We start from the raw sequence: 16,968 nt of genomic DNA, 5'->3' as shown, positions 1-16,968 counted from the left end.
GATATGAATGCCTTCTCTTTGGAAGTTCCCTTCCACCCTTTTCAACCATCAACCACTGACCAACAATCCATCATTCCAACCAATCCTCTCATTCCTGAAATTACAACCAGCAATAACACTCAGATTAGAAGATCTCACAGACCTCACATACCCCCCACATACCTCAAAGACTTTCATTGTAGTCTTCTTACCTCATCCCATCACATTGACCCTCCTCACATTACTCACCCTCTTACTACTGTTCTATCATACCACACCTTATCCCTACCTTACAAAACTTACACTCTCTCTATCAGTGCCCATATAGAACCCAAAACCTTTAAGCAAGCCATTACCTCTACTGATTCGGTTCATGCCATGAAACATGAACTTCAAGCCTTACAAGACAACAACACTTGGACCATAGTCTCCATACCCTCTGAAAAAAGGTCTATAGGTTCCAAATGGGTTTATAAACTTAAATTCAAGGTTGATGGCACCATAGAAAGGCATAAAGCTAGGTTGGTTGCCAAAGGTTTCAATCAAACAGAAGGCCTAGATTTCTTTGACACTTTTGCACCTGTTGTAAAACTCACCACCATTATGATTCTTCTTACTATTGCATCTTCCCAAAATTGAATTTTAGAATAACTTGATGTTAATAATGCTTTTTTACATGGTGATTTAAATGAATAAGTATATGACATTCCCACAGGGGGTCACTTCTATCATTCCTAATCCTGTTTGCAAATTAAATAAATCTTTGTATGATTTAAAATAGGCTAGTAGGTAATGGTTTGCCAAACTATCCTCTTCTTTATTGTCATTAGGATGCATACAATCACATCATGATCATTCTTTATTTACCAAGCATAATGATTTTGGTTTTACTGCTCTTGTAATCCTATGAAATTGCTTCTATTAAAAACTTCTTACATACTGCCTTCAAGATTAAAAATCTTGGACTATTAAGATACTTTCTTGGCATAGAAGTTGCCCATTCCAAACAAGGTATCACCATATGTCAATACAAATATATCCTGGATTTACTCTTTGACACAGGTTTTTTACACTCGAAACCAATTCACACTCCTATGACCAAGGGCCAATCTCTTCACCAAGATGATAGCCCACCATTTCAGGATCCTATGCTATATAGACAATTGGTAGGTCGTCTTCTTTATCTTACAAACACTTGCCTTGACATTACTTTTGTTGTCCAACAGCTCAGTCAGTTCATGGTTGCACCTACTTCCCTACACTATAAGGCTTTAACCTGTATACTGAGGTATTTAAAAGCTTCTCCTGATAAAGGTTTACTCTATTCATCTTCTTCTTCTCTCCATCTCACTGGATTCAGTGATTCATATTAGGCCAATTGCCCCGATACTAAACGATCCATTTCTGGATTTAGTGTGTTCTTGGGCACTTCCTTAGTTTCTTGGAAATCCAAGAAACAAAATACAATTTCAAGGTCTTCCTCTGAAGCTGAATATAGAGTCCTTGCCTTTGCTTCTTGTGAAGTGTAATGGCTCACATACTTATTACTTGATTTACATGTGCCTATCCTAAAGACATCAGTCCTTTACTGTGATAGTCAATCCGTTAGGCATATTGCGACAAATTCTGTTTTTCATGAACGTACCAAATATTTAGATATTGATTGTCATATTACTCGTGAGTACTTAAAGAACAATATTTTCATCTTATTACCTATTTCATCCAAAGAACAGGTGGCTGATTTGTTTACAAAGGCATTAGAAACTACCTTATTTTGTCACATGATTAACAAGCTGGGAATGCAGAATATACATTCTCCACCTTGAGGGGGTATTGAGTTTAATATATTGGGCTATGTATTCATATAAAGTCAAATTACCCTTTTTGTTTTCAGTTAAGTTAGTTAGGTTGGTTATATTAGTTAGGTTTCCTATATAAGGAAAGTTATTCATTGCAATCAAATCAATCAATTCATTTTCATCAATAAGAGTAATCTTCATTCTTCCACCATGTTGAAATCCAATACAATTGATTGACATATGTTATATCCTCTGATGACAACCTCTAGGGGGTGCCTTTGATTGTAGGATCATTTTAGTTTGAAGTTAAGAGCTTTATAAATCAGAATTCGGTGTTGGTATTGATAGATATTTTTAGGAAAATTTTAGGATAAATTTGTGGGGAAAGATGGAAAATATATGAAGATGGAGACCCCACAAGCTCAAGAGCTTGATAAGTCAATGATATTCACCACGAGGAAGGATCTTTGATAAGAATTTAGACGCCACACCGAGAGGGTGATGAGTCTTAGAACACCACAAGAATAAGAATCTTGATAAGTTCAAATTAAGGAGTTTTGGCTCAACTTTAGGAATTTAATCCAATTTTTCTCAAAAATAAACTTGCTTTATTAATGAATAAGCCAAAGCTATAAATAGACAATCTGCCTTGGCTGAAATAAACTAAAGATAAGTCTAAAGATAAAATCATAATTATCGTTGAATACTAAAAGATAATATCCTATTTAATCAAATCTCAAATGCAAACTAAAATCCTAACTAATCCTAAGATAATGAAATTTAAAATCCTAAATTATCAAATAGATAAGATCTAATCTCATCTGGTTGGTTTGTTGAAAAGATAATGCTTGGCTAAGTTGTTAGTCAAAACAAATCTATCTTTACTTAAATCCTTTATTGTAACTGCTCAACCTCTTAAGTTTATCTCCTTCTATTTAATCAATTTATTCCTAAGTCTACATGACAATGAATTCTCATTTATTCATAACAATAAAAATAACCTAAGTTTAGAATAGATCTTAAGGACATAAATGTCCTTCCTTCATGTAATCTCAAGAGCCAATTGAGTCTTTTGTGACCTTCAAGGTTGCTGATTTGGCTTTGACCCTAGTCATAGGACCTTCATGACTTCTCTTGCCCTTTGAATCAAAAGTTGCCCTAGGAGGATTTACATCATCCTCTTACTATATAGACTAAGTTTTGTTGTGGAATGAATATAGGCCATTTTTTGTCCACCAAAGTGTGTGTTCCATCAAATAGTCTAATATTAATCCCTTTCAAAGTAAAGATATTAGTGAAGTGAGTACAAATCACTAGTGAAAATTTCCCCCTAATTAAGAGCATCTCCATGGTTAGTTGCAGAATGATTGCATAAAGTTTTGATAATTCTTAGAGAATTTGACAAGGTTAAGATAAGTTTAATTTGACTTTATTTGCTTATAAGATTGAATCTACAAGCAACTTTCAGTGAAAATTGCATAGCAAATTTTGGATCTCATAATTACAAAATTGGGCTCACAATTACATGATAAAAAGTAAGCAATTTTATATAATTATAAGAGTGTAAATAAAAATTATCTGATAAAACGGGTGATACAAATATCACGAATTATAACATAAGGTACTCACAAAAATCGATTATATGCAACTCTTGTATAATTTGTGTGAAACCCTGTTGCTAAAGTTTCACAGGTTCATAAAAAATCTCATAACAATCAAGCATAGATCTTTATCCCCTTTGCCTGAAACATTTGTCAACACCAGAAAAGGTTCTCAACACCAGGTCCTCAGAGGAAAGTCCAGGATAAAATAATTATAGGGAAGTTACTGAACAAGGATTCTCAAGAAGTTAAATAAAAGACAAAAATAAGATAAAAATCTTTATTCCGGGGAATTATAGTCTAACATGGTTTGGTTTTTTTAGTTTATGGACGTGCATTAACCACTCATACTATATAATAATTTAATATCTTCCTTAGGAATCCTTCATGTGTGAGTAAGATATTAAATTAACAAACATTCAAGTTATATAAGAGTATCTCAATAGATACATTTTTGTAACATTCTTATTTAAATAAAAATATTTTTCACTCATTTGTCGAGATTCCTATTTCTTAAAAATGCACATTGCACAAGACATTTATATATATATTTTTATAAGAAATAATGTAATATCTATAAACTGTTAGTATAAAGATTTATATATGATGAGTACATTATACATCATTCATTATTTATATACTTTTTCTGAAAAACTAATAATTATTTATATATTGTACGTATATACATCATTTTTTTCTATAAGAAAATGGGGTACATAAAGATAGAAAGGGGGAGAGGAAACCATTTGTTATAAAAAAATTATAAAAGTGTGAATAGAATATGATATTCAAATAAGAATATGAATAATATTTATTATTATGTAAAAAAAATTAAATGATATTCTTAATTTATGAGAATGTATAATAAATTATAAAATAATGCGTGAAATCTAAATAGGGATGAAAACGATTGTGAGCAACTTTATTCTTAACTTTATAAGTGGCACTACCATTTAATCAACTAAATTATTATATATTGAACAATCTAGTAACGAGTATTGATTCAAATGGTTGATTCCCCTTAAGTAATGTCTCGAGTTCGAGTCTTGTGAATGGAAAAAATACATGTTGGGAGAGTTAGCCCCACATACCTGTGGATGTTCCCGACTCGGACAGAATTGCCTCCAGTGCTAGGATACCTATGTGAAACAAAAAAAGAGCCAACAAATCTCATCATTCCGATTACAAATCCAAGATATTATTAGGGATGGCAACAGGGCGGAACTGACACGAGTAGTGCTTTCCCATACTCATACTACTTACGGGTACCCGCATAGATAGCGGGTATTTGCGGGTACCCCACATGTTTTTAAATTTCAATATATATTTATATATTTTATAATAATACATGAATAATAAAATTATATACATGTTAAAATTATCATATATTTTAATCACTAAAATTTATTATAAAATAATAGATAATAAATAATTATAAAATAATAATAAAAGTGTAATATATAAAAATTATTTAATTAAAAAGTAAATTATAAATTTGCGGCTACCCGTAGGCGGATATCATGATACTTGCTCTCACCCATAAGCTATTTTTATGGGTATCCGTTGTGAGTATTTTAGTGGGTACTCACACATACATACAGATATTTTGTCATCACTAGACATTATGGCTATATAATATTTGTTTATTAATGAGTTGGAATACTTTGTAGGAACATTTGCATAAAAATATTTCATTTTTCATATATGAACTGATTTTTTTTATTGCTGTTTATAAAACTCTAGATGAATTAGTCTTCCCTTAAACAATATTCGGATGCCGATTCTTACGTACTAAATCTTACCTTCTTTGTGGAGAATGAATTAGGTGCCGCATGAAATCTTACTTTCCAATGTATAACTGGAAACAGAAACCCTTTTAGCTCGCCGTTTGAAAATTTCTACCTTGGTGAAAGCATTGTAACAAACAAGTCCTTAAGTTTATGCTTTATTAGTAATTTACTACCATTATTATTTTATTCTCTGTATTTTCCTCTTACCCTGTGACGTAAGTCTTTTTGTTTGTGCATTTGGGTCTTCTTAATCTACTTACAGTTTAGTGGTCCTGCCTATTATTCTTTACTATAAATGATTGTTCATTAGTTTAGTCAATGGATACATATAATGATGCCCATTTATTCATTATCAAGTATTAATTTTTATTAAATATTTTACCATATAGATTAGTTTAGTTTATTGGCTTTTTAATTGAGATTTTGTGAGGGGCTTCCACTTTCCAATGGAATTGGATCTTTAATCATCTAAGATTAATTCATCATTATTTCATAGCTTTGAATGGATTTGTCAATTTATGCAGATGAAGTGACACTCTAGATGGCAGCTAAGACCATCAATCCTATGGGAGGAAGGTTGATGTTTACGGTTTTGGGCTTATCTTATTTGAAATATTGATTGAAAAAATACTATATGAGAGGATATGACCGTAGTAAATAAGGAATGCACTTTTGTAATATTGTCATTTGGATCTGTAATGTGAACATCATGACCTCTTTCATGGCTTGTTTTTTGTGCACACTGGATTGGAATCATGTCAAATAATAGGAAAACGTATACAGCCCCATTTCCACCCAACCCCACTCTTCAATGATTTCAAACCTTTGAATGACAAAATACACATGTAATGCAAACTAGACTACTTGTGCTCATTAAATGATTTGCTTGTCTTGCAGTTAGACGATGCATGACCCACTAACTAATATGTTATTGATTAAAGATTCTTTTAAATTCTTTTCACAATAATCAATTTACCTCTCAAGAAATTAAAAAAAATTAAAAAAAATTAAAATGATTCACAAAATATCAAATATGACTCAAATTAATTATTTTCTTGACATTTTTTGACCAATATGTGTGACCTTTAATTATAATTTGAATTTTTCCTTTTTATAAATCAAATTTATACATACAAAAATTTAGAGTAAATTACACTGACACCCCTTGAGTTTTAGTGAAATTACACAAACCACCTCTCACTTTTCTACATCTACACAAACCTCCCCTGGTTTTATACTTTCATTACACTAATCAGTATAAGAAATAAGTGTAATCTTTTAAACAAAAAATGTGATAAATACAATTAAGTTAAACAAAACATGATATATTGTGTAGACAAGTCTAAATAATATATAAATCAATGTATTTTTATTATTTTTTTGTTACAAAATGCATCAACAATTATAAAGAAATATCGTTTAAATCACTTTTATAATGTAGTGTAACGAACCAAAAATAATAAAGATACATTGATTTGTATATTATTTAGACTTGTCTACACAATATATCATGTTTTGTTTAACTTAATTGTATTTATCACATTTTTTGTTTAAAAGATTACACTTATTTCTTATACAGGGGTGGTTAGTGTAATGAAAGTACAAAACTAAGGGAGGTTTGTGTAAGTGTAAAAAAGTGAGGGGTGGTTTGTGTAATTTCATTAAAACTCATAGGGTGTCAATGTAATTTACTCAAAAATTTATAAGGACTAAACTAAATATTAACTCATATTTTATAGAATATGTAGATGCATTTCACGAAAAAAAAAAAGGACTATTATCCACATGCATCAGGATTTCAATCTTTATAAGTTTTATGCTCTAGTTGAGAGGACTTTTTTTTTTGCAAAGCTTCCTCCACTTTTTTTTTTACTTATATCATGATTGTATGATTTGTATCTACTCTTTTCATCCATCTTATTGGGTATGCTTCTTTAAGTTTTTCTTTCAATTTGTTGAGTTATGATTAGCAAGGGAGGACTATATCTTATAGGTTAAGTAACTCCTTTGCTAATGGAAATTATAATTATATCCATCCACACTTAGTATGTCTGATTAACTGGTTACTGAAGAAAAAAAAGAAAATTGAGATTAATGCTATGTTTGTTTGGGGTGAAAAGGGGAGGAAAGAAAGTGGGAGGAATGAAAGAGAAAGGAAAATAGTTTTTTCTATTGTTTGGTTGCATTGAAAAGAAGGAAGGAAAGAAAAAAATTGGTGAGCCCATATATTATGTTTTCTCTCCATTATTAAGAGTAAAACATGCAGAAAAAATTGTACCAGAATCGATTGTCCCAAAGTATGTCTTAAATCATGTTCCAAACCAATGACGATGAAATAAAAACCAATGACGATGAAATAAAAAAAATTTGATAACAATCATGTTCCAAATCATGTCCCAAAGTATGTCTAACACAGCATGTTTTCATTGATTTAAGACATACTTTGAGATATCATCTCTTTGATATTACAAACAAAATATCATTATTAATAATAATTATATTATTTTCTCTTCACTTTCTTTCCATTTTCTATCATACCAAACAACTAAAAAATCATCACATTTTCTATCCATTTTATTCTCTCAAGTTTTCTTTCCTCAACTTTTCTTCTCTAAACCAAACAAAGTGTAAGAGTTGAGTTAAGTTAATATGAATTATATACAAATGGTTCCTTAAGTTAATATGAATTAATTGATATGAAATTAATGTTCATGTCTCTACTTCCTTGTGTGATGGAGCATCAAGACTGATAAATTACTAATAACGCAGCTTATTGAGTTCTTATGATCATCAAATATTGGAATAACAATTGTACTTGGTCTTGTACATCATTCTTACACAACAAATGTAATTTCATAATTTGATTAAGCTAAAATAGCTCCATTACTTATCAACAAGTTTGGTGTAGCAGTGTATTTTAAAAACTGATGTATGTCATGCCATGCACATTGAGGATTTTAAAATAGCCGTTTTTAAGGCACTTTTTTAGTTTGGCTAATTAATTGCCATCTCAATTGCACGAACAAATTATCGAGGTAACACTTTTCTGCAATAAACAAACCATGGTGACATTACCGAAGACCTTGGGAACTTCTTCATCTACATTGCAAGAAGTGCAAAATTCTAAATATTGGATAGCTAGCACCGTAGCGTGTGAAATCGCAGCTATTTATTTGACCAAATATCAGTTTTTTTAATATTTTTATTCACATTATAAAAACAAACATTTTATTATTTAATATCTATCCGGTAAGTAAGAGTTTTACACATTTACTATATTATCCGTTATGTTATCTTAAATATTATTGATTATTGAATAAAAATAATACAAATAAATGATGAAATAATATTATATTAAGCTATCAATATATAAATCTTAAAGTTTAAGTTTAACTTACGAGTCCCTCTCAAATTAAGAAAGTAAAAGTCTTTCTATCTTGGATGATCATTTAGTGAGCAGAAATTTTCACACGCAAGACCAAATTAAAATGACATTTTCATAATTTATAGAAAATTTCACTTTAGAAGAATTTACAATTTTCACAAACTTTATTTGCAAGATGTCAGAATGTTTAATTAAAATTTCAAATCCTAAAGTCACGGTTTAGAAAGAGTTTACCCTATGATTAGTATCTTATCGGGATAGTCTTTGTCTGGATAGTCTCATGTTCCAAAACCACTTCCTCTGCCATTTCTCATACAATAAAATTTTGACAATTAATAAAAAAAAATCACATATCATTTTAACTTTGTTTCTTGCTGCTACTCAAAAAATTTAATCGATATCAAAATTTGATTGAATAAAACAGGAATGAGGACATAATTTTGACAGAGATATTCTTCATTCATATACATCTACCCTCACCAAATAGAAATCATATGTCTTTAAGGGTGTCGTATTCTCTATCCTCAACCAATCAGATGTTACCACAAGAATAAAAAGAAATATTTAGAAAAAGGTAAAATTTTGATTGGTCAGGACAGAGTATAAGAGCATTCATAATGGATAACAACACTGTTATTTATATTTGGGTCTCACACATTATTTTATAATTTATTATAACTCCTCATTAAATAAAAACAACATCTAGTTTTTCCTCACAATGTCAAACACCATTCTTCTTCTTATTTAGGTCCCACAACCTATTCACTCCTTTATATTTTATAATAAACATAACAAAATATTAAGAATAATTACTTATTTATTAATAAATTAAAAATCGTTATAATTTATTATAAAGATTAGAAATCAATTATAAATAAAAAATAAAATTTTGTTGATTATTATTTTTAATTTTCGTTTATGCAAAAAAAATTAATTTCTTGTAATTATTTTGGAATTTTTTTTAATGTTTGTGGATATTTTGATGTTTCTAGATATATTTGTGTGTATTTATTCTTTCATTGTGTATTTTCAGTGCACTTCTCTCCTAAAGGGACTGTTCTCATTTATCAATTTTTGTTCTTATTTAAGAACATAATACAAGGAATAAGAACAATACAATTGATAACAGAATAAGAACATTCTTATTCGATTAAGAACATCCTTAAAAACAACCATTGTGGGTGCTTTAACATACTTGTTGAGACAGGTGATCTTTGGGTGTTTACCCTCCCCCATCTAAACATGAACCAGAATCGTCTGTTCCAAAATTTTCTATCTCTATGTCCCAAACTAATCATATACCAACAAATAATGTAAAAAATGTTAATTTACATTTTTTATTTTTTCTTTTTAAATATGTGTGGACATAGAAAACGAGGATGAGGATTTGTTGTCCTCAATCTTGTTTCTAGCCAATCACAATGAAACAAAAATTGATAAAGTTATAAATATTGAATTTTTTAATTAACATAGTATAATATGATTGGTTTGAGACATACTGTGGGACACTTGATCCCTTTTCTCTAAACATCTCAAAGTACAAAACCCAAGAGAATCTTGGCATCAGCCCCTATAAATAAAACCCTTGTCAGACTCCATAATGCAAACATCACTTCCTCTTGCACCCTCTTCACCTAAGTGTTTTCTAATCTTAGAGCAATGGCATTACTCCTACTCTTTCTCCTAATGACCTCCTTCACTGTATTTGCTGAAGAGCATTACATTCTTCCACCCACTTCTCCTCCTCCTCATATCTCTCCATCTCCACTTCACCCCCCAACTCATTCTCCTCCTCGTATCTCTCCTTCTCCACTTCACCCCCCAACACATTCTCCTCTTCAACCACCACATCACCACCACCACCACCACCCATCACCAACTGTTGCACCTGTCCACTCTCCTGCTCCATCGGCTAAACCACCTACCCACTACAATCACCCTCCTACTCCTCCAAAACATGTTAAGACACCACCACCTACCCACTACAATCATCCTCCTACTCCTCCAAAACATGTTAAGACACCACCACCTACCCACTACAATCACCCTCCTACTCCTCCAAAACATGTTAAGACACCACCACCTACCCACTACAATCACCCTCCTACTCCTCCAAAACATGTTAAGACACCACCACCTTCACCAAAAGTGCATGATACCATACCTAGAACCTTTATAGCTGTTCAAGGTGTTGTTTATGTAATGTCTTGCGAATATCCTGGGATTGACACCCTCTGGAAAGCCACACCACTACTTGGTTAGTCTCTCTACTCCATTTCTCACCTTTCTTTCTCTTCATTATGGGACTGAAAGTATATATATACAATCTTTTACTTATTATTGTTTAATTGGAAAGAAATTTAAGTTCTTTTATCTTTCTTTTTATTTTAATGAGTTTCTCACTTGATTAATATTTTGGCATGCAATGTATATAGATCAATAAATTTTTTTGTTTAGGTAGTCCACCATTTGTCCCCAGACCATTGAGTAAAAGTTTAAAAGTAGACTATAATATTTTCTTGATTATGTATCATTATTCTTCTTCTAGAGCTGAAGGGACATAAAAGAATATCAAGTGTAAATTTTCCTTAAACTTTATAAATTTTGCAAATAATTAATTTAGATTTTTTTCATTATTATTATTATTATGTAACTTTAATTTTTTTTATAAGTCAATATTACTCTATTATTTCTTTTAACTTTAAATTTTATTTATATTTTTTTCTCAATTAATCTGTATTTTGAGCATGGTTTTTCCCCGTGACCTTGAACTATATTTTACCTAAAAACATCCCTTATTTCTTATTAAATAAACTTGACAGCAGATGGATAAAGTCGTAAAATATAAAAAAAAAATATACTGAGGGTAAATAATTTAAACCAAGGAGAATTTTGTTATCTTACATCATATAATTATTTCCTTCTCAAGTAATGATAGAAAACTTTTAAATCAGATTTTAAATCCAACATATACTTTTTTTGACATGAAAAAAATGCAATACACTACAAATAAAATGAGGTAACTTTTTATCGAAGAGGTTTACCCGTTTAAGTAAGAAGCAAACCTTCTTTGAACATTTTACCATTGTGGACAGTAGCCTATTAGTGTATGTGAGAGAAGGAAGGTGGCAGGACCTAGCTAAAGTTACTTTGCCGTTTTATTAAAGTTAAGCTTCAACATATATCTGCCGTACGGTATATGTATCATATTTCATATACTATGTACACCATCCATCACAATAAAGCAAAAAATATAATAATAAATAAATATTTAAAAATCTTAATATTTTCATTGGCATGAGAGAATTGTTCATAATAAAGAAAAAATAGATAATAATAAATAAATATTTAAAAATCTTAATATTTTCATTGGCTTGAGAGAATATACTAGTCCATATCTTTTGTTTGATATATATAACCATTGTATTTGAACTTCTTTTTTTAAACTGTAGGAGCCATTGTGAAGCTCCAATGCCACAACACTATATACACACTGGTCCAAACAGCCAAGACTGACAACAATGGTTACTTCTTACTTGAAGCACCTGAGATCATCACCAACTATGGTGCTCACAAGTGCAATGTTGTTTTGGTGAGTGCACCCGATGGACTAGAGCCTTCTAATATCAATGGTGGTATCACTGGTTCTCCCCTTAGGTTTCAGAATACTTACGAGTCTCCGAAGGGCCCTTTCACGCTTTACTCTGTTGGTCCTCTTGCATTTAAACCTAAATGCCCACGTTAAAATAATATTATGAAGATTATATATTCTACGTACCTAATTATACAGGGCTGTGTTACTTAGTTATGCAATACTCTTCGGGCTTGTTTGTTTTCTAGTGTTTCATGGGATTAGGATATGTTATATGTTACTATGTTATTGTTGCCACGAAAGTTGTATTCGTTTAGTTACTTCAGAGTTTGGATTATTATCATTGAATAAAGAGTGACAGTAAGTAATTTGGTTCCATGTCTAATTTGTATTTTATCCATTTCAGCCCAGTATCTTACTATTTCTAAAAATAATATATATTTTAAGTGATGTTATTTTCTTCATAGTCAAAAGTCAAATCTTTCTAAACAATGGTATAGGATAACAATGGTTCTGGATCCAATAAATATTTAGAATAATTTGGAGAATGAGCCAGCATTCATTTCACTTATCTGTGTAAAAAGAAAAAATGTATAATTCAAGCATTCACTCACTCATTCATATATATATTATTTACACATTTATTCATTCATATATTCAAAAAATAAAATTACAAAATATATTATTCAAATATTCATTCACTTATGCATTCATACATATATTTGAAAATAAAAATGTATTATCTATACATTATTCAACTAATTTATCCATCCATTAATAAAAAAATACATATTTATTCATTCATTTATTCATACATACATGTATTGAAAAATAAAAATTCACCATTCATGCATGTCTTCATTCATGAATGCATACATACATTAAAAAATACATCAATAATATATATTTACTTATTCATTCATTAAAAATAAAAGGAGGTTATTCAAACATTACATTTTATGATTAATATATCATACATTCTGAATTGCTATCTCACTACATCATTTCATTAATTACTATAAATTATTTCACACATTTCACTTATTTCATAGCTTAATGCATTTCACATCTCATTTAATTTTTTATTAATTATCATACTAACACATTTAAATAATTAACAATATATTATTAGATTTGTATAAAAACATAAATATTTTTGGTATAGTTTTTTTTATCGGTAAGTGTTAGTATGTTAGTTATTAGTATGCTAGTATTTTGTTGTGGGTGAGCCTCCACCCTCAACTTCTTTCACTCTATCATCAAACCACCTTATAACTCCCATTTTTTTTTATTGATGATGGAACTGGAACTCACAACCCCCTATTTTTGGTATAGTTGATTTGATTTTTCATTAGGTTGTAAACATCCTAAACTACAAAACCCAACAGAATCTTAGGATCAGCCCCTATAAATCAACCCATCCCAAATTAAACTAACATAATGCAAACATCACTTTCTCTTTCACTCTCTTCAGCCAAGTGTTTTCTCATCTTAGAGCAATGACATTACTCCCACTCTTTCTCCTAATGACCTCCTTCACTGTGTTTGCTGAAGAGCTTTACACTCTTCCACCCACTTCTCCACCTCATCCCCCAACTCATTCTCCTCATCACCCACAACATCACCATCACCACCACCACCACCCACCAGCTTCTGCACCTGTCCACTCTCCTGCTCCGTCGGCTAAACCCCCGACCCACACACCTGTTAAGACACCACCACCTTCACCAACAGTGCATCATCGTATAGCTAGAACCTTTGTAGCTGTTCAAGGTGTTGTTTATGTAAAGCCATGCAAGTATGCTGGGGTTGACACCCTCTTGGGAGCCACACCACTACTTGGTTAGTCTCTCTACTCCATATCTCACATTTCTTTCTCTTCATTTTGGCTTGCATGTACATAGATCTACAATTTTTCTTATTTAGGTAGTCCACCATTTGTCACAGACAAAGATCATTTGTCCAAATGATATATCACTCATTGTGTGAGTCCAATCAGATATTGACAATTAATAAAAGAAAAAATTTAAAACATAATTGTTGTGACACTTTTTGTACCACTTCATGTACTATTATAATTAATTGGTTGGAAAAAATTATTTAAATTAAAATTATAATTATTAAATATTTTCTGGTCAATTATATCTCTTACCACACGTGGAGTGAGACAAAGGAGTTAGGATGACAACAAGCTTGGATAGTGCTTTCATGTGCCCAAACCCGCAATATTTATGGGTACCCGTGCGAGTAGAGAGTATCTAACGAGTTTTTAATTTTAATTATATATTTATATAATTTTTAATAATTAATATGTAAAAATAATTGTTATATGAATAATATGATATTTATATGATAAATTTATGATCATAGTCACATATGTTTAATTTAGTATGAAATAATAATAAAGTATATAGTATATAATCTTAAAATAATAATAAATATATATAAAATTTTAACTAAAAACTAAATGTATAAATTTGCGGTTACTCGAAGAGTAGGTATCACAAAATCTACTCTCATCCATAAACTATTATTGCGGCTACCCGTTGCGTGTATTTTCACGGGTACCCACAAGCCAGGTTTTTTTGCTATCTCTATAAAGGAGTGAGATAACATATATAAACTCACATGATAGGCATCATTTGAGATAGGTGATCATTTTACCTATATTATTCAAGTGAATATAAGATAGTATAATATTTTCTTGATTATACTGTCATTCTTATACTTCTAGAGCTTATGTTTCATTACACTTAATTACCTTTTAAATTTATCTTATCATGACATTTAGATCTTTGTACCGAAAAATTGAAGTGGGTCTTATAAAAATAAAAAACAAAAAACCGTGAAGATGGAAAAATACCGGGTCCGGGTGTAAATAATTTAAACCCGAACAAGAAGATGAGTTTTGTTATCTTATCATTATTAATTGGGAAAAGTTTTGCAAAAACTCGTCTTTATATAATTATTATGAAATATCTAATGTTAATTATAGTAAAATTGATTTTTACATAAAAATAATATATTAGATTATTAATAACTAAAAATTTTTAAGCATCCATTTTGTAATTTTGACTGTCAATCATGTAGTTTAAATTTTTTATATGTTATTTTAAGTGATTTTCATGTTAATATATTAGTAATTTAATATTATATTTATGCATTTACTAATTTAACTAACAATTTTTTTAAGAAAAATTAGTTTATAATACTTATTTGTAAAAATATAGAATTTATGGAAGTTTTATACATTTTCCCTTATTCATTATTAAATAAACTTGAAAGGATATGGATAAAACATAAAAGAATACTGAGTGTAAATAATTTATACCTTATCAAGGAGAATTTTGTTATCTTTCATCATAATTACTTTCCTCCTCAAATCACGCTTGAAAACTTTCAAATCAGATTTTAAATCTAACATATACTTTTTTGGACAAGGAAAAAAATGCAATACACTGCTAATAAAATGAGGTAACTTTTCAGAGTTTTACTCGTTAGAGTAAGAAGCAAACCTTCTTTGAACATTTTACCGTTGTGGACTGTATCTACTAGTGTATGTGAGAGAAGGCAGGATGGCAGGACCTAGCTAAAGTTGGTTTATCTTCATGCGGCTATAAGAATATGACACATTGTTGTTGCCACTTTTTGCCCCAATAAAAGGACATTGTTGTAACATAAATATGGATAAAAATCACTTGCCCATTCCATATCTCAAATAGTGTTTCAAGACCAATCACGCTACATAAATAAAATAAAAAAATAAAATGTAACAAAAAATAATATTTTAATTAGTTTGAGACATCATTTGAAATACTCTTCAAAATATGGGTTCTCTATTTCATATGATCCTCCACCAATCATGATGACTCAAAACAATAATGATAATATGTTTAAATATTTGAATGGATATTACTTGTTTTTATTGGTGAAACTCCCGCACAACATATGAAACAAAAAATATCTTTTTAGTATATATCCTTCGTGCTAAGCGACAACTGAGAAGTGACCATTGTATCTGAACTTCTTTATTGAAACTGTAGGAGCCATTGTGAAGCTACAATGCAACAACACTAGATACAAACTGGTCCAAACAGCCAAAACTGACAAGAATGGTTACTTCTTCCTTGAAGCACCTAAGACCATCACCAACTATGGTGCTCACAAGTGCAATGTTGTTTTGGTGAGTGCATCCACTGGGCTAAAGCCTTCTAATCTCCATGGTGGTGTCACTGGTTCTACCCTTAGGATTGAGAAGCCTTACGTGTCTCAGAAGGGCCCTTTCACGCTTTACACTGTTGGTCCTCTTGCATTAGAGCCTAAATGTCCACTTTAAAATAATATTATGGAAATTAAATATTCTACCTAATTATGTGGGTTGTGTTATTTGGTTATGCTATGCTCTTCGGGCTTGTTTGTTTTCTAGTGTTTCGTGGGATTAGGATATGTTTTATGTTACTATGTTGTTGTTACCCCTAAAGTTGTGCCGTGTAGTTACTTCAGAGTTTGCATTATTATCATTGAATAAAGAGTGACGGTAATTTATTTGGTTCTATGTCTAATTTGTATTTTATCCTTTTCAGTCCAGAATCTTAATTAGATGTTTCTGAAAATAATACTATTTATAGTGATGCTATTTTCCTTATAGTCAAAAGTCAAAAATATGCTTCCGTGGGTCTAAAGTCTAAACAATGGGTATATATAGGATGACATTATGACAATGGGATCTGGATCCAATAAATATTTAGCATATTGTGTAGAATTGGGATGAGTAATTACACGTAAAAATCAGTGGGAAGAGATTTACCCATCTACACATAAA

The 16,968-nt window shown here is 30.5% G+C and overlaps 2 protein-coding genes across 2 annotated transcripts; both read left to right on the top strand.

Moving 5' to 3' along the window:
* LOC109332320 (extensin-1-like) lies at window positions 10,154-12,522 on the top strand. Its single transcript, XM_019567264.1, has 2 exons — window positions 10,154-10,811; window positions 12,007-12,522. Exons 1-2 carry the CDS (start codon window positions 10,214-10,216, stop codon window positions 12,297-12,299), a joined length of 891 nt encoding a protein of 296 aa, XP_019422809.1. The 5' UTR covers window positions 10,154-10,213; the 3' UTR covers window positions 12,300-12,522.
* LOC109332321 (non-classical arabinogalactan protein 31-like) lies at window positions 13,576-16,701 on the top strand. Its single transcript, XM_019567265.1, has 2 exons — window positions 13,576-13,988; window positions 16,190-16,701. Exons 1-2 carry the CDS (start codon window positions 13,646-13,648, stop codon window positions 16,480-16,482), a joined length of 636 nt encoding a protein of 211 aa, XP_019422810.1. The 5' UTR covers window positions 13,576-13,645; the 3' UTR covers window positions 16,483-16,701.

This window comes from Lupinus angustifolius, chromosome LG18 (genome assembly GCF_001865875.1).
Source record: "Lupinus angustifolius cultivar Tanjil chromosome LG18, LupAngTanjil_v1.0, whole genome shotgun sequence".
In the NCBI taxonomy this organism is placed as follows: Eukaryota; Viridiplantae; Streptophyta; class Magnoliopsida; order Fabales; family Fabaceae; genus Lupinus; species Lupinus angustifolius.
This window is presented reverse-complemented; position numbering and strand designations above follow the sequence as displayed.

Coding starts and splice junctions, on each gene's coding strand:
- LOC109332320 (XM_019567264.1), top strand. CDS start 10,214: ATGGCATTACTCCTACTCTTTCTCCTAATGACCTCCTTCACTGTATTT. Junction 10,812..12,006: donor GAAAGCCACACCACTACTTG/GTTAGTCTCTCT, acceptor TTTAAACTGTAG/GAGCCATTGTGAAGCTCCAA.
- LOC109332321 (XM_019567265.1), top strand. CDS start 13,646: ATGACATTACTCCCACTCTTTCTCCTAATGACCTCCTTCACTGTGTTT. Junction 13,989..16,189: donor GGGAGCCACACCACTACTTG/GTTAGTCTCTCT, acceptor TTGAAACTGTAG/GAGCCATTGTGAAGCTACAA.